This window comes from Amphibalanus amphitrite, unplaced genomic scaffold (assembly GCF_019059575.1).
Source record: "Amphibalanus amphitrite isolate SeventyFive unplaced genomic scaffold, NRLGWU_Aamphi_draft 000169F_arrow, whole genome shotgun sequence".
Classification (NCBI taxonomy): domain Eukaryota; kingdom Metazoa; phylum Arthropoda; class Thecostraca; order Balanomorpha; family Balanidae; genus Amphibalanus; species Amphibalanus amphitrite.
This window is the reverse complement of record NW_024881664.1, coordinates 43,333-66,039: the sequence shown is the minus strand read 5'-3', so window position 1 is coordinate 66,039 and position 22,707 is coordinate 43,333. Positions and strand designations below refer to the sequence as shown.

The window sequence follows — 22,707 nt, the reverse complement described above, 5'->3', positions numbered from 1 at the left end:
ATTGTGCAATGGCATTTGCTCCACGGATTATGGTGGGTATCTAGGTCACTTGAAGGTTAGGTCAAGGTCATTCACCTTAGATGACCTCGGTTGACTTCCTTGAGTTTAGGAACTTCTTCATACCGTTTGAGGAGCCGATGTCTTATTCATGGTGGTCCCTAAATCGAAAAATCGCATGCAAAAAAGCAATGCACGTGATATATAGATCTGGGACATTTTGTATGGTGTCATTATTTGTCCCTTTTAACCGACAGCCTCGGCCCCAATGGAGCCTGAAAATGTCCCACCAATCGGGCGCGCATGGTCCACTGTCGTTCAGTAAGGAATGACACAAAACGATGATTTTGAAGCATTGAGACAGTTGGAAGCATACGATGATCAAGGAGATACCTCAGAAAGACGATAAATAACGCACGAACAAGCTTGTAGTCATAAATAACCTTCAAACAGTCCATCTGGCGTATCTGCAGCCTCTGAAGAATCAGTCTTCAGGGAGAGAGAAAAACAGCGAATCAGACACCACCAGGGCCGCCAGTATCAAAATCTTCGACCTGCCCTCCCTAAACTTCCAGTTTTTGGACCCAGCTATGGCAGATATAACAAAAACACAGTGGAAATATCTGGCAGAGCTGAAAATGGGCGATAGGAGCCTTTTGCTGTTCAACACGTGCTCAGGCGGGCTGATTCGTGTCGGTGAGATAGGGGGTAACTTCAAGCACAAGTAAAATACACGATGGACGTTCCTTCACATCGTGTCTGCATGAAATCAAAATGTCCCAGAATGCTCGTCATCCTGGTATATAATTTTGCAACATATGTTTGCATTTTAACGCCACTACAGCATTTTAGGCGCAATTTCAAAAAGTCAAAGACCAAATTCAAAACGTTCACGTGCATTTTGAACGTAAACTTTTTGAATTTGGCCTTTAACTTTTTGAAATTGCGCCTAAAAAGGTGTAGACTTCATTACTTTTTAACAAGTAAAAAAAAATCACCCTGTAGAATCCAGCCCCCGTTCACGAGCTTCAGAATTCCTTTACCGTGACGTCATCACGGCGCATGAATTTTCCTTCACCCATAGAAATGCATGCAAAGCATGGTGTGTTTCAGGCGGGCTAAGGAGAAATCTAAGGCCTACATGTGTTCAAAAGACGTACCACTAAGCCAATGGATTCGTCTCATTACGATAAATGGGGTTGAAATCGAAACATTCGGCCTATATTTATCTAAAATGGGCCAGTCAAATGGTCCCTGCAACTCATAATGAAGGATTTCCTCTGCGTAGAAAAATTTGTTTCAAGTGTTTTTTTTTTCACCAGCGATAGGGGAAATCCTTCATAATTGCTACCAGATTACTACCATATTCCCTCGCATTTCTGTTGCGCATTGCCTCACAAATCAGAGTTTTGTGAAGTTTATATTAATTTAATTGTCATATTTTGACTGATTTTGGCGATTTTCAATTATTTCAACGCAGCATGGATCAGATAGCTCTCATAGATTGCTGAAGAATGTGACTATTGCTTGGTTATTTTCAAGTTATCTGTTATTTGGTGCGCCGTGATCGTAGTATAATACAAATTATATCAAGTTTGAAAATTGAATCAACTTTTGAAGTGAAGTTCACATGAAAAATCAAAAGTTCAAGCATAATAATTGTTTAAACATAATGATGCAACATGTGTCTCCCAGATGGAACTTATATTTCAATTGAAAACTGAAAATGGAAAACAGAAGATGGATCTGCGGAGTTACTGAGATCACAAGGTGCTCTTGATTGTTGGTAATTGAAGATGTTGAGAGAACTTGTGAATCTGCATACCAGTTCTGACTTGCTTGATTGTTTAAAACTATTTTAATTCTCATAATTGTGTAATGTGTAGTGACTGTGCACACTGCGCAGCACATGTGCGCAGAAATGTGCAGGTGGCTGGTAGGTGGGTTAAACTTCGGAGATGCGAATTTGGATGTCAGTTATAAAATTAATGGTTATGCCTTGTAGAGTAAGCTCTGCTGTTTTTTTGTAATTGTTTTTTTTATAATTGTAACCTACAATGCTGTTAGTTTTATTTTTATTAAAATGCTCGACCAGAATTTGCACTTGTTCATGCATGAATGGCTAAGTTTGGGGTGTTTATTCAACCCTGACTGCTCAAGTTTTTCAAAGGCACATGATGACACAGCACGGCTAGATCAGCTGGTACCTACCTGTTGACTATTTTTGTTTTTGGTGGTGATGTGTTTCATGTTTGTCTTTTGCAAGGTGGTCAATGAAATAAAATAATGCATTATTTTGGAATGTTTCCTTGACAGAAGCCAGGCGCCGGATTGATGTGTGCTGGTGAATGAGATGGTTCAAAAGCATTATCTGATGTTTTTCAATGTGCATAAGCCATAACATCCCTTTCATACGCTGAAGTTTTAATAGCTTCTCAGTCTCTGTCATTTTCCTGAAATATTGGTGTAGATAAGAGATATCAGTACCTTCTCAGACCTACCTGCCTTCTGCTGGATGAATATTTAATTGGTTGGACGAAATGGACAGGTAGCCTTATGATAATGTAATGTGAAATTTTTTTTCTATAAAACTTTGAAAATGAAGTTCTAATTATTCATATGTGCATACATTTTGACGACTAAGAAAGTTTTCCACAAGAGTAGAAAATGTGGGAAAGTCTATCAAATAACACATTCTGAAGGCTCAATGCTGACAGAGTGCTGCCTCAAAGAATAACTGACTTGCTGGGTTACGAATATTTCTTTATTTTAATTTTCAAATGAAATGTACAATACATTGCAGTGAAATAACAAAATAGTGCAGTAAAATAGTATTGGCGACGATCAAATAACACGTGCGCCATTGATGTCTGCAAAAATTGCTACCAGATTGCTACCAAATCCGTGACGTAGCTACGGCGCCTTTATTTCCCTAGTGAACCAACCTGAGTAGTAAAGTAATCTTGGTAGAATCCATCTGAACATTTCACATCTAGTCTTGGTGCGAATGCAACTCGTTGCGAAGCTTCTAGTAGTGACTGGTAGGCACCTACTAAGGATAGTTGACGGGATGCCCGATTGTTGACCTGACCTAACCTACACCAAGTGCATGAATATATCATTTTGATCAAAACTAAACTGAAATTCGAAATTAGCACACTGAAAACATCGTATCAATCTCTCCCAAAGAAGTTCTTGAAGGTCCCGATTTTCCCGAATTATGGGTTTTGTTGGAAGGATAACCAATGACTTAGACCCTCTAAGTTGGGTGTCAACGGCTTCCTCTAGTTACGGGAAGCACATTCTTCTCTTTTTTCTCCACCGAAGCTCTAGCTCGATCAAGGGCAAACGGCTGAAGGGGATCCGATTGACCCCCTTTACGGTAGTGGCTGTAAAAACGCATATACCTACGGGCGAGGGTTATCTAAGGATTAAGTATATCCTAATCCAGCTAAGGATTAAGTGTATCCGATTAAAAGTTTTACCCTACTAAGGGAAAGATGTAAAGATACACCAAAATCCGAGGCAGACGTTGGTCCAAGTCGCTCTTGCCTTTCCTCTTTCTGCATGCAAATCTCTTCCACCCTAAACTGAGTAAACATTTAACCCATGACAGCGTTGAACTGCCTATGTGAAATCTTTGTGAGAGAATACTGCAACCAAGGCCACTGCAACTACAGAAACAATATCTACGATAGTTTGAGCCGCCGATAGCCAATACGACACAGACGACCACGCCAGAGCGGACCAATGGACGGTGGCAGCGGCCCGGCGCCGGGGCACCATGTCCCACTCGCGAACCGGTCTGTGCCCGACACCCATCCGGGCCGCTGCACAAAAATCAACGAGGAAAGTAGGCTATAAAACGAGCGTGGCCTCCCCGGGCCCGGCCAGTGTCTCGGAGCTCTCGAAGCAGCGCCACAATGCGCTGTCTACTGCTGACGGCCAGCCTTCTGGCCGCCGCCGGCGCCGTGCCCGCCTGGCAGTGCGCGTACTACGGTGAACAGTACTGCAAGGCCCTCCTCGAGGCCAGCGGCTACTACGAGCAGCTAGGCACGGGCAGCCCCGAAGCTGCACTGTCGGACATTTTTGGCGCAGCTGCGGAGGCCTCTCCGAGCGCCGAGCCGGCGGCGGAGCCGTCCGCCGCGCCGGAGCCGTCCCATGAGCCGGTGGGCGCGCCTCTGGCCGCCATCGTGGCCGCTCAGGAGTTCGGTCAGCAGCCGGCGGCCGGCGCTGCCAATCCGTTCGCACCGCCTCCGACCGCCGCCCCGACGACGACCACCGCGGCGCCGACCACCACCGACTCGCCTGAGGTGGCAGCCGCCAAGGCCCGCTTCAAGGCCGCCTTCGACGAGGCCGTGCAGGCAGCTGCTGCCGCCGCCAAGAGCTCTGACACCCCCAGTGCACGGAAAGCAGTGAAACAGCAGCTGCAACAGTGGCTGCAGCTGCCACAGCAGCCTCAGCCAGAACAGCAGCAACAGCAGCAACAGCAGCAGCAGCAGCAGCAGCAGCAGCAGCAGCAGCAGCAGCAGCAACAACAACAGCACGAGTTGCTGCAGCAACAGCAACAACAGCAGCTGCTGGAACAGCAACAACAACAGCTTCTGGAACAGCAGCAACAACAACAGCAGCAGCAGCAGCAGCAGCAACAACAGCAACAGCAGCAACAACAAGAGCAGCAGCAGCAACAACAACAACAGCAAGAGCAGAACCCAGAAGCTCAGCTTCAACAGACACAGCTGCTGCAACAGCTGCAGGATCCGTATCTGCTGCAGCAGTTCCAGCTGTTCTTGCAGTGGCAGCAGGAGCAGCAGCAGCAGCAGGCGGAGCCCTCGGACGCCCGGACCATCATAGGCGCCGAGGAGCTGGCCGCCCTGGAGCCGGTGGCCGCCAGCGTGCCCGTGGCCTCGGTTGTGCCGGTCGACTCTCCGCGCAAGACGCTGCCGCCGCCGCCGCCGCCGCCAACGCCTGCACCGACACCGGCACCAACTCCAGCACCCACGCCGGCGCCGACTCCGGCCCCCGAGCCCTCGACAGAGGCCGAGCCGTCGCTGGCCGTACCCCCCAGCTTCCCCGGCGGCTACTACCCGCACCACCTGGGCCTGCAGTACCACCCGGCTGCGCTGGCCTACTACGCCTCCCTCAGCCAACAGATCTAGAACGTCCGCTCTCCGGCCGCGGGTGGCTCCTGACGGGCCGGCGGACATTTTCCTCGTTGAGACTCTGCGAATTCTCTCACTGTTGACTGTTATCCACAGACCTGACAAATATTTATCATGCTCTTTCAATGACTGAATACATTTCAATCGTTAACATGTGTCCGATTGTTCCATGTTCACTCTTTCACTAATGCTGTGCCATGCCCATCATTGACCTGGGTCGTTACGGTTCTGGTGTGAAGGTATGAGGCTTCTGGCTATTCTTGAGGACTGGACCACGTTGTTGGGGTTCGGCGGGGTATGTGATGCTATCCCACCAAAGTGTTAATATACGTACGAATATGTCTACGACTCTAAATGATTGGTGGATTGGTGCCTGATATAATCTGAAGATATTGCCGAAGGGAGACATTAAAAACAAAAGGAAAAATAAATAGCCGTTTTATCGACGCTGCCAACGGAGTAACTGTTTATAAAAAAAGTCAGAAACATGACATTTTTAGAAGTTCATTCCGATTGTTTTCAATGGTTAAATTTCCGACGTCCGGACTCCGGAGAACTGTAACCGGATCTAACGCGCCCTGACCCAGAGCACCCATCGGGAAATTATGGGCAATCGACAGGATTCGAACGTTAATAGTCTCCACAAACCCGGATCTTGGGGCCATTTACCTGTATTGGAAACAGCAGAGACTCGCCGGTTCCAGTGGTCGACGACGGACGCCGTTGTAGTTTTGAGGAGCAATATAACGGGCTCTGACACACCTTCCTTCGGCCACCGACCGCCATGTTGCTAGTGGCTGCACGTAATTCCCCATGGTAAATACAAAATAAATAGTTATAAAAAAACACACAAATTACAGTGATGTGGAGGCGGATGGGGGTCTTCAACATTCACGCAGTCATGTGCCAGAAAGGCGTCTCTGATAGTAACGAGGTAAATTAGCATAACAGACAGACGTTTAGATATGCAACGCTCATGGGAAGCTGGAGTCTCAACAGCCGCGCAAAAGCAGCATTGCATAAGCATCTGAGCCCCTCTGCAACGATGATGATTCTGATTCATTGTATCCCTTTCAATAAGGACATGAGGCAGACAATTAGAGATTTATTGAACTTATTAGGGGTGTGAATATCTCCGAACAGAAAGAAGTCTGTGGTTAAATCTATTTGTGGAATATAAGTAGGTCAGCTTAACAACGCCCAAATTTATAATGGCGCGCATATTTTCCAACCACAAAAGGACAAGTAACACACAGTTAAAGTTCTTTTTCTCAAATATGGGTCATGGCTCATGTAAAAACGGGGAACACTCGCCTTATTTCGCATTAGTTTAATAACCAAATCACTGTAATAATTCCTTTACAAACCATCCCCTCCACGACACTTTTGAGCGGTGTGATCCGACGCGAGATATCCGCTGCACCAAGGCGGTGGAGAGGGCGTCAACTGCGCGCAATTTGAAGGCCCAGTCTCGGGGCACTACGCCATTCGGATGAAGTGAAGGTCGCTGTTCAACGCTCAATAGAGAACGTACAAAGTAAATCAGTTTGGTGCATACTGTTGCGTGGATAGAGCGAGGTGCTAAAAGCAATCTTTCTAGAGTACAAAGGAATAAAAACGGCTTGAAGTGACACACACCGAGGTATCTATATTATGATTTATAAGTCGTCTGTAAGACGTGCATCCATCCGTGTGTCAGACCTTATGTGTCTGCCGCGTATCGGCGTGAAATCTGGCATGCCGAATCTCTGGGCGTGGGCGGCCTTTGTATTAAAATTTGGGCGTAATCGGACCAGGGGTGCGCCTTCAGCACGTGCAAAAGGGCGCCCTCATAGGGATAGCATGGTGTCGGCGAGAGCGGCGGTCGGCCGAAAATCGGGCCGACACGGCTCGTCAATGACTAAATCATAGTAATTAGTCATACAAACATGTGAGTGGTGCTGTCAGTGATTCATAATACTATGGTGACTCATGCTGATTATTTGTTAGGACACAGATGCATCAGTCATGTCATCAATCATGCATGTTGATCTAAAATGTTATAAAGAGACACCACTGCACGCAGATTACTAATCAACAAGGCATTCCAAGTCAGTCGACCAGTTCGGGAAAGAAGCCACGTAAAATAATTTTGCCTTTCAGAGCTGTCATCCAGGTCCATCCAAAAGCGTTCACACAATATATACCGTTTGAAGGAATGCGCAACCCAACTTCCTGCACAGTGCGGAAAGTGCACTATAAAAATATAATAAGGCAATTTCCTTGTACGCAACTAAGACGCATCTAGGCAATCCCCGCGTCGTCCTTGGCTCGTCAAAATATGGACATCTGTCGTGACAGGCACGGTATTCAGACGGGGTGAGTGTACCGATTTTCGGATTGCTTCACTTTGGCGTTCAGGGAGCATTTCACAGCCTTGGCGTGTGTGAAATTACGAAGCAGCAGACGGAAGTACGTGCAATGTCAGACGCTATTCTATTACGTGCAACATCAGATATTTCTCATATGGGTTTTGTGAAATAGTAGATGTTTATCATATACACTACGCAAACACGTAACTAGCATAGCAGGCAATTACCCCAAAAATTCTTCCAAAGGAATGCATAACTTCAAAACAACTTACATAATGCTGCAATTACGCATTTGTTGAAAATTATATTGCTTAACTTTTATATTTTTACGCGATTCGTACCTTAGCAAGGGAACAACATTCTTCACTTGCTTTTTATTTATTTTCTAGGAGGTACACATCAAGTCATGATAAATGTATTTATATCATAAATAACCAAAGTATAGCCATTGGCAATGAATGTCGTCGGGTTTGGAACGAATTTGAGCATTGCGATGAAATACAATGCCAATCTTAATAAATATAAACCGTAAATAGGAATACAGATGTGTCGTGAAGAACAGATAAGGGCACCCGAAAGCCCTTCCTCAAAGGAATAAATTTAGGCCAACATTGCGATGAAATACAATGCCAATCTTAATAAATATAAACCGTAAATAGGAATACAGATGTGTCGTGAAGAACAGATAAGGGCACCCGAAAGCCCTTCCTCAAAGGTATATATCAGGTGCAACGTGATATTGAAAACGCCGAGCAAAAGGCACGCATTCTAAGAAAAAAATGCTCCCAAACGATCCCAAATATCCCAAGATTTGGCCCAAGTGTTGAACTGAGCTGTTCTAAAAGGTACCCTAGCGGTGGGGCTGGAGTAAGTTTCACAGGTCACCTAATAATTTTTTAGCTTACTTTCTACGCGGCCAGTGTGATTCACAATTAACGCTTTCAATTTATTCTTGACTTTCACTACCTTTCTGATGAGTATTGACAAACTTCGATGCTCATTTTCGACTGGACAGCGGGCTAGCTGAACGACGCTTTACCACAGACGATGACGGCATTGCCGCTATACTCTCCGACCAAAGTGTCATGGTTCAAAACTTTATAAAATATGTAAAATGAGATAAAAACCATCAGCTCCGATGCAGGCAATATGAAGACAAGGAGACTACGTTGTAAAATTACAGACAAGAACACTGCAGCACCTTTAGATGCCTGGACGGTTAGAGTTTCAGTTTTCCATTCACTTCCCGTCCAAGCACAGTGAGCCACTAAAATTTAAATACAGACAAAAGTGTAATCGAATTCTACGAAAAAAAACCTGCAAAAACATGCATCACATTAACTGTACCTATATACGCATTACGCATCCAATATACCCTCAACATTTCTGACCTGAACCTGACCTTATGCAGTGCCTTATCTTCGACTTTTATAGTTTTCTGACCGGAAAAAAGCTCAGTCATACACACTACATAATACACACTGCGTTCACCAGAACCCCAAAAATGAATAGGATACATTATGCATGTGGGCCTTGCCCTCTGGCCCCTGAACACGTGGGGCTCCGAGGAAAAAACGAGCGTGTTCCCCGTGACAAGAGGAAGCCGATGCTACCCAAATATAAGATCCTAGGTCATTGGTTGACCTTCCAGGTCAGGGCAATGGCCCAAGAGTCGGGGAATCGGGACTTGTTAGAGCGTCGTATAGTGTGGCTGCTAAGAGGTTTGTCAGGGTGCTGATCACGAAAATCATGTTATTTTTTATCACAGATGATGTCTTCATGCATTTAGGCCAGGTCGGGTCGGGTAAAATGGTTAGGTCAACCAGTATTTGCTGGTATTTGTAGGTGTCAACCGCCTCTGACAGCTTCGTAACATGTACGAAGGCACCAAAACTACTCCGTAAATTTATTAGCGGCATTTATTACAACGAACGATACGATCAATACCAGGGTAGGGTTTATTAAGTGGGCAAAATCAGCAGCAGTGTTCAGCATTAAAAACTTGACTTAAAATACTTACCGTTCGAGTCGTTATAAGTGTGCTATTTTTATTCTCGTCGATGATTATGTAACAGTAGCTGTGTACCGACAAATAGTTTTTATCGAAGGTTATCATTTGTAGTAATGCGCATTCTTAGCATGCTGTATTTCAACAGAGTGTGAGACTGCTGTGCTAGTTTTATTCTTGTGTGTTTGTATTGTTTTAATTTCCGAGAGGGTGTCGAAAAAGTCATTTAGACGAAACGCGTCCACCCAATGTGCTGTGTAACCCGTCTCAATATATATACTCCGTAAATGTTCAAATGGTTGCTAAATTCCAAATCAGCTCCAAAAAACTAGCCTACAAACATGCAAAACTCGAAAAGTAAACAAAGGTCATTAAAGGTCAATGACGTGACCTGACCTTCATGTGACCCTGACACCCACCCTAATGCATGGGACCAGCAGCATATCACATGTTTGAACGCTTAAAACCACGAACAGACTGCAAACGCGCGGTTAATGCGAGCCGACATACGCCGAATCGCGATTCTGGCCAAACATGGTCTTGAGAAATAGGTCACAGGCCAAATGTCATTTGGGTCAGGGTCGTGAAATTTTCAGGAAAGGTGTAAAATTGATTAACTAGAGGGTACTACAATTTTCGTCTCGATCGGCCGCTTTTTACGCGAGTCATTCGCGAAAAACTGAGGGAGTCCGTTCGGCCCCCCTCCCCCTGTACGGGCGAGGGTGAACCTTCCCTGCTTTGTCACATGATCTAAACATGAAGGCGTTCGTTGTGTACTTTTGGCGCATCTCAGCCAGCTCCTTTCCGCGAATGCCGACTCTTCGTCCTGGCATGAATACTATATAGGGAGACAGAAAAAAGACACGTCCCTCCCGCGTCCACTTCCGCCTCAAGCCTGTTGTTCGGCCTTGGTCTTAGTCAATGACGAAATAGGCGACATGGCACATTTCGTGTGTCCATCGCTGTCTTAATTTATTTCTTTGAACACAAAGTACGTTTTTTTTTTTAACGGTCACCTTTCGAAGACATTGGGCTATTTTGGTCATACCGTGTATGACAGCCAAATTACGTAAATAATAGCGCTTTAGAAAGGCTGAGAAAGAAAAACAAATGTCTTTCAAAGGCGATCAGTGTCCCAAAATTGAGTTTTGTCTTGGGTGTCAGAGGGGAAAATTACCCACCAAAAAGAGGGGAGAGAGAGTGGAAAACTGCTGATTCGATTAGATCAAAAAGGAGTGAGAAATGACAAAAAGCATGCATTTTATTCTAGGGTGTAGAATGTTTGATGCTAACTGGGCATCCACACAACTGTCTTTCTATAGGTAAAAAATCTATGTTTTCTTGGTTGGGACTTGGGAGTGGAAAATTGTTCTTAAAAATGGTGGTGAGAGTGGAAAATGAATTTCATTTGGATGTCGTTTCCCACCCAAATAGACAAATTTTGGGACCTTGATTAGGCGATCGCTTGAAATAAAACAAAGTTGGTGTTCCATTCCATTTTTGAAGCATCAATGCCATTGAACCAGCTGAATATCAATCTTATTGCGTCGTTAATTAAATGGAGACTCGATATCAAGTACAAGGAAAAATATACAACCATTATAAGACTTTAAAGCATCTTTCCAACAAAAACCAAATTCGATCACTTCGAATCGGCGATGTATTTTACTTTCGTGCAAAATTCGGCAGCACGATCGACCGTGTTCTCGAAAGAATGGTAAGCGAGAAAAGCATACAAAACTTATATTCACCACCTTCGATGCCGTAAGCGCATACACCACAAATACAAAACTGGGAGGCAAGATGGTCATGATATGAAACACTAGAAAGTAGCGCACGCAAAACGTAACAAAGTACAATAAAATAAGAATCTTGACAGGCATCACACACATAGTGGGACATCGTTGTGGTGAGCCTATCAACGAGGAAAATTTCACCAAATTCCACACATGACACGGCATCGTCTGCACTACTTAGCGACATTCCCATCCGCCCCATCTGCAACTTTCTCCATGGATGCGCCGGCAGCAGTATCAGCGTCCGCAGCAGACGCGTCGCCTGCCTATTCACTGCTGGCGGTAGATGCAGCTGAAGAAACGCCTTCGACGGCCGGAGCGAGCTCGGCCGCCCGAGTCCGAGTGGCCAGGTCTTTGATCCTTTTGAACGCGTCGCTGACAGCGTACAGAGCATTGGTCATCGCGTCCAAGGCCTGCACTTCCTTTGTCGTCATGATGTCAGAGGGTGTTGGCTCCTTTTTAGCTGTTTCATCCACCACCTCCATCGCCTGTACGCTTTCTTCTCCATCATCTTCCGAGCTCCTTTTCGTGCTCGAATCGTTTTCCGTTTTCGAATCGTTTTTCGTTTTTAAATCGTTTTCGGCAACAGAAGATTTTTCGGAAAGGAGCAGTCTGTCCTTAAGTCCCAAAAAGGCATCGCGGACCTCACCGAGGGCGTTAGTTAACGCATCTAAGGCCCGAATCTCTCCTGAAAGTAGAGACACTTCGTCTTTCGGCTGAGGAGCCTCGGTAGACGCCTCAGCAGAAGGGTCATGCTCGGTACTCATCTCCTCAGCATCTACAACTTCAGACTCCTCAGAATCGCTGTCAATTTCAGCTTCTTCGTCTTCTTCAGCTTCAAAGTCCTCATCTGGATCCTCATCTTCACCATCAGCCTCCTCGTTCTCTTCGGGAGCTGACTCCACGGCGACTTCAGTCGGTGCGCTGCTGGTCACTTCTAGTTCGGCGGCTTCGGCAGCGGTCAGTTGGGGTACCTCGGTGGTAGTCAGCCCAGCGACTTCTGTAGCAGCCGATTCTACAGCTGGCGTCGATGCCACGAAACTTGGCCGTGCCCGCTGGAGCCCAATGAAGGGCGCATCTGCCTGCATCAGTGGTGCAGCGTTTGCAAGTGAATAAAGGAATGGGCCGCTGGGAACATTCACTTCGGGTGGTGATCCAGGTACTATCGGCTCTTGCTCGGCAGTCAACTCAGCGGGAGCTTCAGCGGGTGTCTTGGGAACGGCATCATGAGCGGCATCATGTGCAGCGCCAGTTCCTTCACCACCTGCCAATGAGCTTACCTGTGCACTTTCGCCCGAGCTTTGGCTGTCTTGAGGTAGCACAGGACTGCTGGTATCCTGGTGAGGCATTGCTACTTCGGATTCATCGCTTTCATCAGTATCTTCAGCCAAATCTTCACCAAGGGCATCCTCTTCAATGTCATCGACATCATCTTCATCCTCATCTTCATCAGCATCCATGTCGGGCTCATTGTCTTCCTCCATGCTCAGTGGCGCTGGCGAGGTAACCTCACTCTCAGTCGATGTGGTCTCGGAGGCATCAGAGGCGGCCGGCGCCTCCGACTGAGCGCAGCCGACACCCGAGCACTGCACGTCGCGCTGTACGGAGGCCGCCAGCGTCGGTACTGCGGACGTCACCACAACCAGCAGCAGCAGTGCCATCGGCGCCGTCCACAGCCTCATGGTGCCGCTCTCCACACACCCAGCTCGCAGAACGTGCCGCTCCTCGGACTGCCCCGTCCGCAGTGCGTGTGCGTCACGTCAAGCCTCGCCTTATATCAAATGTGCGTGAAGCACAGTCGATGTCATGCAAGGTGGCCTGACCACCTCGCTCGAGCACTTCAACGATCAAATGAATCCAGGAAGTGGAAAATGCGTTGTTCGTTCGCGCATTGACGGCATCGCTAATTAATTGGAACAAGGACAGGGGACCATATGGAGCAGCGGAAGGTGTCGGACGCACCGGTACGACCACAAGGACGACAACGATTAACAGAACCGGGAAATTCTGCCATTTCGCTTAGAGCCATCCCTACATATTAGACATACCACATGCACACATTTAGCAGCTTTTCAATTGAGCTGAACATACGACGCATCATGCACATTGCACAAGCTACCGTACTGTGGCAATTATTGGAATAAAGAAAGGAAATAAATGCAGATGCGCCATAACAAATGCTACTCAAATGAAAGCCAAATATAGCAACATGATGGTGGGTAAATATAAAGAACGAGGTAACACCAAATACTCCAAATTAATCAGTTTTGATGACTTTTTAATGCTCTTTCCGGTTTGAGTGATACCCGCTTGCACTTAAATGATAATTGATAGGTATCTGCAAGAAATAATATCAATCAAAAACATTGCGGCTGAGTGTAAGAAGCTAACTAGAACGCCCTGAAATACCGCGTCCGAATCAACTCCTTTGGTTGAATTGTGTGTTCATAGCATAGCAAACATCTGAGTGTAGAGAGACGTCCAATGAGAAACATTAACATTTAAATTCCGACCATAGACCTCTGTAGTCTGTATGCAGAGGTCTATGTTCCGACATATACCTATCTCTCCATGAAGCTCAGATGCGTCTCCGCTGATATCTTACAACAAAACAGCGAACAGCCTTGGCTACTCCGTACTCTGGCTACTCCGTAGCATCAACCAGGCTGGTGTCACGGCACTGCTTGCATTATTCCCATTTTAAGTCACGGTTTTATCACAATTCCTTCATTGCGCTTTTGCACAGCGAAGGCTGCGAGGGTGGATTCAGACATTTCCAATGCTCGTCGGTCCATTTTTTTTTCTTCAAAAAGTGATAGGAAAATGAAACAAAGACAACATTCTCCGAAGACATTCTCCGACTTTGCTGAAGCACACAACCGATCCAGCCAGGACTATAGGAGGCGTCATTCTTTATCGTTTTGAGCTGCTTCGTATACACTTCACCAAATCAACCTTGCTCTGACTCAGGTCAACTAAGAAGTGATAGATGTCAGGTAGAGTTATGGTCGAGCTCTGAAAGTATCGGTGTATTGGCTGCGGCGGCTCGGCAAGCTGTTCAGTGTGAGGGCTTCCGCGGTGAGGCCATGGCCTATATTGATAAAGATACGGTTAAATGATCCTACGCTACCAGTAGTAATGGGATCGTAGAGCAGCGAATCTCTGTCTCATATCTCATAAACAATTAATTGAACAAATCAGATGATCTAGGTATAGCTGATAATAAATCAACAGCATGCTACATCAAATGAAAATTGTGCTATCGTGGAAACGGTGAACTAAGAAAACTCAATCAAAAGAGAAAGGAGGAAAGGAGGTTGGCGATGGAGAGACAGAAAATAGAAAGGGCGGGAGAGAAAGAACCGACAGGCATCAGCTAAGATGACAAAAATATAGTGAGCAAGAAGTCGTTGTTCGAAACAGCGTCATTGTTCAAATGGGTCTCGATTTCTGTGAAGAAGTAAAAAAGTGAGATATCGTGAAAACTGCGATTTTATTCCACACATCTTTATAAATACATTAACAACATAAATGACATTGATGAAAAACACACGTATATGACCTGAAAACAACGAAATGCCATGGGAATAGCCTATGAGCGTCCCAGCGTAAATAAGTGTCAACAGCAGCCAGTTCGGCGCGTTGGAATGCTGGTGACGTCAAGGCTAATAATGACGTCACAACACACAAAGGCGCCGCCCTGTTCATATCCGCGTATCGCATGTGCATATACACGTAAATACATGCATGCGTAAGCACACATCCTCACACATACTTTGATACAACCACAATCACAATCGCCTGGTCGGACATATCAGTGACAGACTAGGCGGAAGCCGCCGGCACTCTAGTAGCTGTAAAAGTTGCTGTGTGTTGGGTACTGATACTGCTGCGTGCCCTGCTGTTGAGTCTGCTGCTGCTGCTGCTGCGGCTGCTGATACTGCTGCTGAGAGTAGTACTGCTGGTACTGGGAGGGCACCTGCGATTGCTGCTGCTGCTGTTGCTGCTGCTGTACGGTTTGAGAGCCGGTGTAAGTGTTTTGCTGCTGCTGCGGCTGCTGAGGCTGAGTCTGCTGGGTCTGAGTCTGCTGGGTCTGAGTCTGCTGCTGCTGAGCTGCCGGCTGCTTTGTCAGCTGGTTGATCTGCTGCGTGCCCAGCTGCTGCTGAGCTTGAGACGCCTCCTTCGAGGTGGCGAGCTGGGACGCCAGTTTCTGCTGGTACGCCTGCTGCTGGGCGGCCAGCTGCTGCTGGTAGGCGCGCTGGTATGCCTCCTGCTGAGCGGTCAGCTGCGGAGCCTGCGCGGCCGGCTGCGCGGCCTGCTGTGCAGCCGGCGCCTGCTGTGCTGTGGCCGCCGGCTGAGCCGAGGCCAGCTGAGCGCGCTGGTGGGCTGCCAGCTGCTGCTGGTACGCCTGCTGATAGGCCAGCTGGAGAGCCTGCGCGTTGGCCGGCTGCGCGGCGGGTGCGGCTGTTGTCGGTGCGGCGGTGGTTGGCGCAGCGGTCGTTGGTGCGGCAGTCGTTGGCGCGGCGGTGGTAGCTGGGCGCTGCGCGGCCAACCGCTGCTGGTAAGCCTGCTGGTACGCGGCCAGCTGCTGCTGCTGATAGGCCTGCGCGGCGGCTAGCTGGTAGGCCTGCTGCGCCGCCAGCTGGTACGCCTGATCGGGTGCGGCTGCCGCGGGCTGCTGAGGGGCGGCAGCCGCCGCCGGAGCCGGGCTGGGGCTCGGGCTGGGCGCCGGGGTAGTGACCACCGGCGGCTCCGGGGTCGTGCTCGGCGGCCACGGTCCCCAGATGCCCGTTTGCGCGCCCTGCTTCAGCCAGTCGCCGAACGCCGACGCTGGGAAGGCGGTGGGTCCGGAAGGCGGCGGCGCCGGCGTGGTGGTCGTCGGCGGCACGGTGGGCGGCGGCTTGGTGACGGTGCTCGGAGCGGCCTGCACCACCGCAGAGCGGATGGAGGCCGCCGTGGCCGGCTCGGCCGCGATCTCAGCGTTGTAGGCCGCCTGGAAGGCCTCGTCCGGAGTTAGCACGAGGTTGGCGCGAGCCTCGGCGTCCAGGAGCGACTGGGTGGTCGTTGGCGGCGGCGTGGTGGTCGTGGCCGCGGCAGCTAACGAGGCAGGCAGGGCACCCGCCAACGCCGGAAACAGCTGCTGCAGACCCTGGAAGGCATTGGGAGCCAAGCCTCCTTGAGAGAGGCCCGGGAACAGGCCCGGGAAGGCTGGCAGCTGGGCCGGAGCCGGTGCGGCCGGAGCCGGGGTCGGAGCCGGAGTGGGCGCGGGAGTCGGCTGGACGGGCACGGGGGCTACTGGGGCCGCCGGCTGGGGCAGAGCACTCCTCTGGCCGAGAGCAGCGAGCTGCTGCGCGAAAAACTGCGGCGAAAAGAAGGCCGGCGGCTGCTGCGGCAGGGCAGCGGCCGGCTGCGGCGCCGGGGTAGCGACCGGCGGCGGCGGCGGAGGGGCCACGGTCGGCTTGGCTGTTGTGACAGCGGCCGGCTGAGCCGGAGCGGCTGGCAGCGCCGGCAGACCACCAGGGAAGCCGCTCAGCTGGGCAGCGGCCAGCCACGCCTGAAACTGCTGGTTGGTCGGAGGTGGCACCGCCTGCCGGGGCACCCGCGAGCGCGCCGAACTAACGCAGTCCCCGTTGATAACAAAGGCGCAGTGCAGTGAAGTCGCTGCCACTGACACCGCAAACGCGGCGGACAGCACCAGCAAGGTCCTCATGATGCTGGCGCCGAGCCACTAACAGAACAATGGCCGACGGTGGGCCGCCACTGCCGTTTTATACCCCACTTTCCTGGGGCGTGTTTTTTCCGCACCGATAGGCGGCGGACCGGTTCGCGAGGGGCCGCAGGTAGAAGGTAGGTGCTTGAGCTGCGCCGCTGGGCCATAGAGGAGCCGCACCATGACGTAGCGCTCAGTCTCACAGTCAGACAGACACGCACACAAAGGACGTCTGCAAAAAAACACACGAGAAAGGTCGTCGCCACCACGGGAAGTCCAACTCAAGGGAATTACTCCAATGACAGATGACCTCAAGCATGACCATGTACCTTTACCAAATTCGGGCTATTTGCAATTCTTCGGTAGTTGCATGAGCAATGGGGATCCACTTTCCACACGTGGGAATACTTTCAAAACAGTGGCCTTGCGGTGGGTTCTCCGTTAAATCCCGTGAGTGTCTATAAATGGAGTGTCTGGAAAAACATCACTTTCAGGGCATTAAGGGCGAGAATACGCTTTAGGTTGCTGCTGTTGCTATGTTGCACTTATATTATGTTGAAGCTTGAGCAGCATTATGCTGTTTGTTGGAGTTGCTATGTTGCACTGCTAGCATGTTTTAGTGTAAGCAGCATTATGCTGTACGTTTCTCAGCTATGCCTCCTTGTTAAATGAAATGTTATGATTTTGGAACAAAAACTACATTTGATCGACCCTAAGCTGACTCGAACATTCAATTAACCTCCGAAAGAAAACTCGCGCACAGGCGGTGCAAATGGGCGAAGGGACGTTTGGGATATTTGCCCCTCCCGAAGCGACCACATTTGACTAGATTTTCACATTTTCCTCACTAAGAAAGAAGACTTTTTTGTTTAGAAAGTTTGCTTAACTTAAAAATACCTAACATGTTGAAAAGCTTTGTTCGAGCAGTTCTTGAAAAATGAAGAACTCAGATTGTGGACAGCGTTCCACAACGCCAACAATGCCATTCTGGACCGGCCAATGAGCCTGGGAACCATCGAATCTTCAGCATCGAAGTTACTGGTGGTGATCTAGCATTGTGTAGCAGATGGTAAAAAATAGTCAAAATGCGTGATGTGGTTTCTCGATTGTGTAAACTCCCTTTGCAAAGGCGATAGTCTGAGCAGAACGCTAGCTGCACGGAAGGGGAAGGGGGGGGGGGCGAGTGTGCCTTTGTGACTGCATTAACGATCAAACGCTCTCCATAACAAAGAGACTGTTTCGAGTTTCGGGTCAACGTACCCAAAAATCAAGCTTCAAAATAGGCACCAACCATGCTGAAAGGACACATTCTTCCCTAGGCTCACGCAAGTCCAACTTGGAGACCGAGCACTAAAACTTCCCTGTGACGGGTTCCTAATTCCTGAAGCGGATGCGTTACGTAGCTGCTCCACATACAACTGCGTAATGCAAACGAGGAAGCGCCGCCTTCCAGCTTTGATCTTCATCGTGTCGTGAGAAAACTCAATCAGTATTCCATCCAATGCGCAGAGCAATAATACAGAACAGCTGACCAGGAGTTAGGACGACATAAGCTGCGGCTAACGGTTGGTTCGCACCCCTCCTCTCACTCGGCTTTAAGACCCCATAGCAAATTTGTAAAATGCAAATTTTCGAAACCCGTTAGAAAGAATCACATAAGTCATAACGATAACGCTTATTTGTTTAATTGTTATTTCAAAGGTCAGACAGACTCAGACAACTATAAGTTGACCATTTTAAGCTTGTCCGGCTCCTGAAATTAATCAAAGAGCCGAAACAGATGCATTTAATGAGATACAAAATCGCAGCAGAAAATATTCGCGATTCTTCAGTTTCGACCTTTTTAAACAACAAACTGTTATCAAAATACTCCATTCCGATTTCTCCACCAGTGTTTCATCAACACGCGTTGTTAAACGTACCTAGCTATCACATGAACTTAAAAGTCAAAGTCAAAGTCAAAGTATCTATTTAGCCGAAAAAGCTTACAATACCTATAACTTGGCCGATTTGTCCCGTTGGGCGCACCTAGGACAATTTTATTCCTGCATGGATAAGGAGCTTATGGAATTATTACCAGAGGAAATCATGGACGATGTCAAACGACGTCAATGGCACGGCACGACGTCAAAAGAATCTTGCTCATAGCATGGGTTCAATATCTCGATCAGATTATCAGCAATGAAAAGTAGGTATATTAGCGCGCTCGGGATTGTAAAGAATGACTGATGTAACGAGGATAATTAAGTTTTCCGCCAGAGACACGATGGAGACTTCCTTGTGGGTATCTTTTCATGGTAAATTAAACACATTGTTATAACTGTCGTGCTTGCTCCACGAAATATTTCAGGCAACTCTGTTTGCGATATTGATCTGTATGCGTCGTGCGGTACTGTTTGTGGCCTCCATTGCGGTTACAGGCAGACGCTCCGCACATCTACCTGGCCGACTAGACGGCTTTCAATGTCTGTCTGAAAGCTTTAAGAGGTTAGAGGTTTTCTTTATGCTACAGAAAACCTCTGTCTCTATCCAGCACCTGGACAAAAAAGCAAGAAAAGATGAATACAACTCCCACGATGCATAAATTAGTCGTGCCAATCGGAAATTGAACCTTCGGAATTATATTTTGTCCAATTTCCAATATTTTGTCCAATTTCCAATTGGTTGGACAAAGGAGCAAGCTTTAGAAAACATTGAACAATCACTTGCTACACTTCAGCATTTTTACAAAGTTATGGTGTAGAGCATTGGTTGGCGAATAAAAAACTCAGCTATCGACATGATACACTCGTGGATTAGTAATAGTACAGCCCACCGCTAAAGTAATGTAGGGTTTTACCAATCTCAACGGTTGGCTTTGACTGACGATTGTTTAATGCGGAGTGATCGAAAAGAAGATGTCATTAGCTAAAGTTGCTGCTGCAAGGGTGACGATACATATAAGCTACATTCAAAGTTTCATTGTAGTCTGGCTAATCGTTCCTAAGCTTCAGAAGCAGAACATACCCATGACTGAAACCACACATTACTTCTACTGTGGGCTATACATTGAAAGCAAATTAAATAACCGTGTTGCGTTAGATTATTGTGTAGTTTTCGGAGATCTTTGGACAAATGGCTAGCTTGGACATTTTCGGACGGGCGGTCGACGAAAATACCGGACATTGGACGGACACTGCACATACATTTTCCGAAACTGGCACTACTGGTCTGAATTGTTCCTCTGCTGCTGAGCTAAGCGTTAACTAACTTGTGCCTTCTCCTTCTGGCTGTGAATCGAGTGCACCATTTGCAGCTGTCCCGAAGCTGAGTCAGCAGTGATAGAACGGATATCACCCACCCTCAACGTCATAGTCATATACCGGGGGGCAAGGCGGCCTGACTCACCTTGGACCGAACAGCCGGGGATATACCGGTTCACCTGTGCATCACACGCAGGGTAGTACAGGGAGCAAGCAACCACCCAGTTTTCGTCACCATCCAACAACTTAAACCGGTCTTCAGCAGCAGACGTCCACCGGATTCGTGAGGACGTAGGAGAGAAGCAGCCCAGTTCCTACACATTATCGGCCAGAACCTGTGAGACCGTTACGCTCAGAGTGGAGACCAGCTCTACCCCCCCCCCTCTCCATGTCGCTGGCAGATTCACAAACCCCTACCTAACACATTTCGCTAACGCAGGACCTAAAGGGGCTGGTCCTCGGATCCCACAGATTCCTCAGCACCGAAAATGGGTATTAATAACGACTTTCAGGCCTTTAGAGACTTAACCCTCGCCCGTATAGGGGGGGGGGGGGGTCGAACGGATCCCCCCCCATGGTTTTTCGCGAATAACTCGCGTAAAAAGCGGCCGATCGCGACGAAACTTTCAGTACCCTCGCGTTAATCAATTTTACACCTACTCTGAAAATTTCATGACCCTGACCCCAATGACCTTTGACCTGTGACCTACTTTTTGAGACCATGTTTGGCCGGAATCGCGATTCGGCGTATGTCGGCTCGCTTTAGCCGCGCGTTTGCAGTCTTTTCGTGGTTTCAAGCGTTCAAACATGTGATATGATGTTGCCCCCATGCGTTAGGGTGGGTGTCAAGGTCACCTGAAGGTCAGGTCAGGTCATTGACCTTTGATGACCTCGGTTCACTTTTTCGAGTTTTACATGTTTCTAGGCCAGTTTTTGCAGCTGAATTCGAATTTAGCAACCATTTGAACATTTACGAAGTAGTTTTGATGCCTTCGTAACATGTTACGAAGCTGTCAGAGGCGGTTGACACCTACTAGGAATACCCGGCAGGACCCCTATTGCTTGACCTGACCTGACCTGACCCGATCTGGACTAAATGCATGAAGACATCATCTGTGATCAAAACTAACGTGATATTCGTGATCAGCACCCCGAAAAACCCCGTAGAAGCCACACTTTACGACGTTCTAACAGGTCCCGATTTTCCCGACTTTTAGGTCATTGACCTGACCTGCAAGGTCAACCAATGACCTAGGACCTTAAAATTAGGTATCGTCGGCTTCCTCTCGTGACGGGCAACACGCTCGTTTTTTCCGCGAGGCTCTAGCTCGATCAAACGGCAAGGGGGGGGGGGTCCAACGGACCCCCCCCCCCCCCTTATACGTTCATGGCTGGAAAAACACCAATACGGGCGAGGGTTAACAGTCGGAGAGGCTAGTCAGCGGAGGCATATGACTTTGCAGCCAGAGCGATGTGCAATAACAGCTTTGGTTGAGCAGATATAGATGAGACATGGCCATTTCGTGGCAATGGTTTTTCAGGACTTCATCTTCGTGAAGTCTCAGCATTTCTAGCCTCACACTGAGCTTATTATCCCTCTCTTCTACATGATTGATGTAATTGCATGGCTGATTTTCCCTTAAGTCCTGAGTTCTTAGCCATATTTGCCCCTGTGAAACAAAAATTGCAAAAAAAAAAAGACGTGCCATTGCGCTTTTGTTCTACAGTCAGCGCTTTCTCTACCTAGGGCCTCTTATTACCTGTGTATCAGAAAAAAAAACAAGGCATTGTTTCTCGACAGGGCTCTCCTTCCGAAACCCTCCCGCAGCAGCTTTGTCAAAAACTGACTTTGTACACAAAAATGTAATACATATTGGCATGCAACCAAAGCTAGCAGATAATAAAAACGACACCGGACAAATCATCAATTGATTTATTAGTCTCATGGGAAGCACAAAAGCACTTTGGATATTACAGCTTAGCTCGTTTGGTAGTACGGGATTTTGCTGCGCGCTTAGAAGAGTCAGCAGCAGCAGCATCAGAACCTGGCTCAGTTGCTGCGGGAGCGCCTGACTTGGAGCTACCGTCCGCGTCTGACTTGGAGCTACCGGCTGCGTCTGACTTGGATCCGGTGGTCGGGTCTGACTTGGATCCGGCGGCCGGGTCTGACTTGGATCCGGTGGCCGGGTTTGGCTCCGTTTCAGCGGCCGGGTCTGCGTCCGATACGTTGGTAGGGCCTGACTTCTTTGTGGCGGTGGTGTCTGACTCGGCTACGACAGTCTGCTCTGATCCTGAAGCAGCACTCTTCTCTGGTCCAGAAGAAGCAGTTTGTTCAGCCTTTGATGGAGCAGTCTGCTCTGGTCCTGAAGGGGCAGTCTGCTCTGGCCCTGAGGGTACAGTCTGTTCTGGTCCTGAAGGGGCAGTTTGTTCTGGTTTTGATG

The 22,707-nt window shown here is 48.3% G+C and overlaps 2 protein-coding genes across 2 annotated transcripts in view; both read right to left on the bottom strand.

Annotated features, from left to right (window-relative positions):
• Positions 1–22,707, bottom strand: part of LOC122383629 (formin-2-like) — a 68,293-nt gene that overhangs the window by 22,159 nt on the left and 23,427 nt on the right. The window lies entirely within an intron of this gene.
• On the bottom strand, positions 14,791–17,042 carry LOC122383631 (vegetative cell wall protein gp1-like). The gene is made up of 2 exons (XM_043370260.1): positions 15,452–17,042; positions 14,791–15,307 (listed from the first exon to the last, which is right to left on the bottom strand). Exons 1-2 carry the CDS (start codon positions 17,022–17,024, stop codon positions 15,162–15,164), a joined length of 1,719 nt encoding a protein of 572 aa, XP_043226195.1. The 5' UTR covers positions 17,025–17,042; the 3' UTR covers positions 14,791–15,161.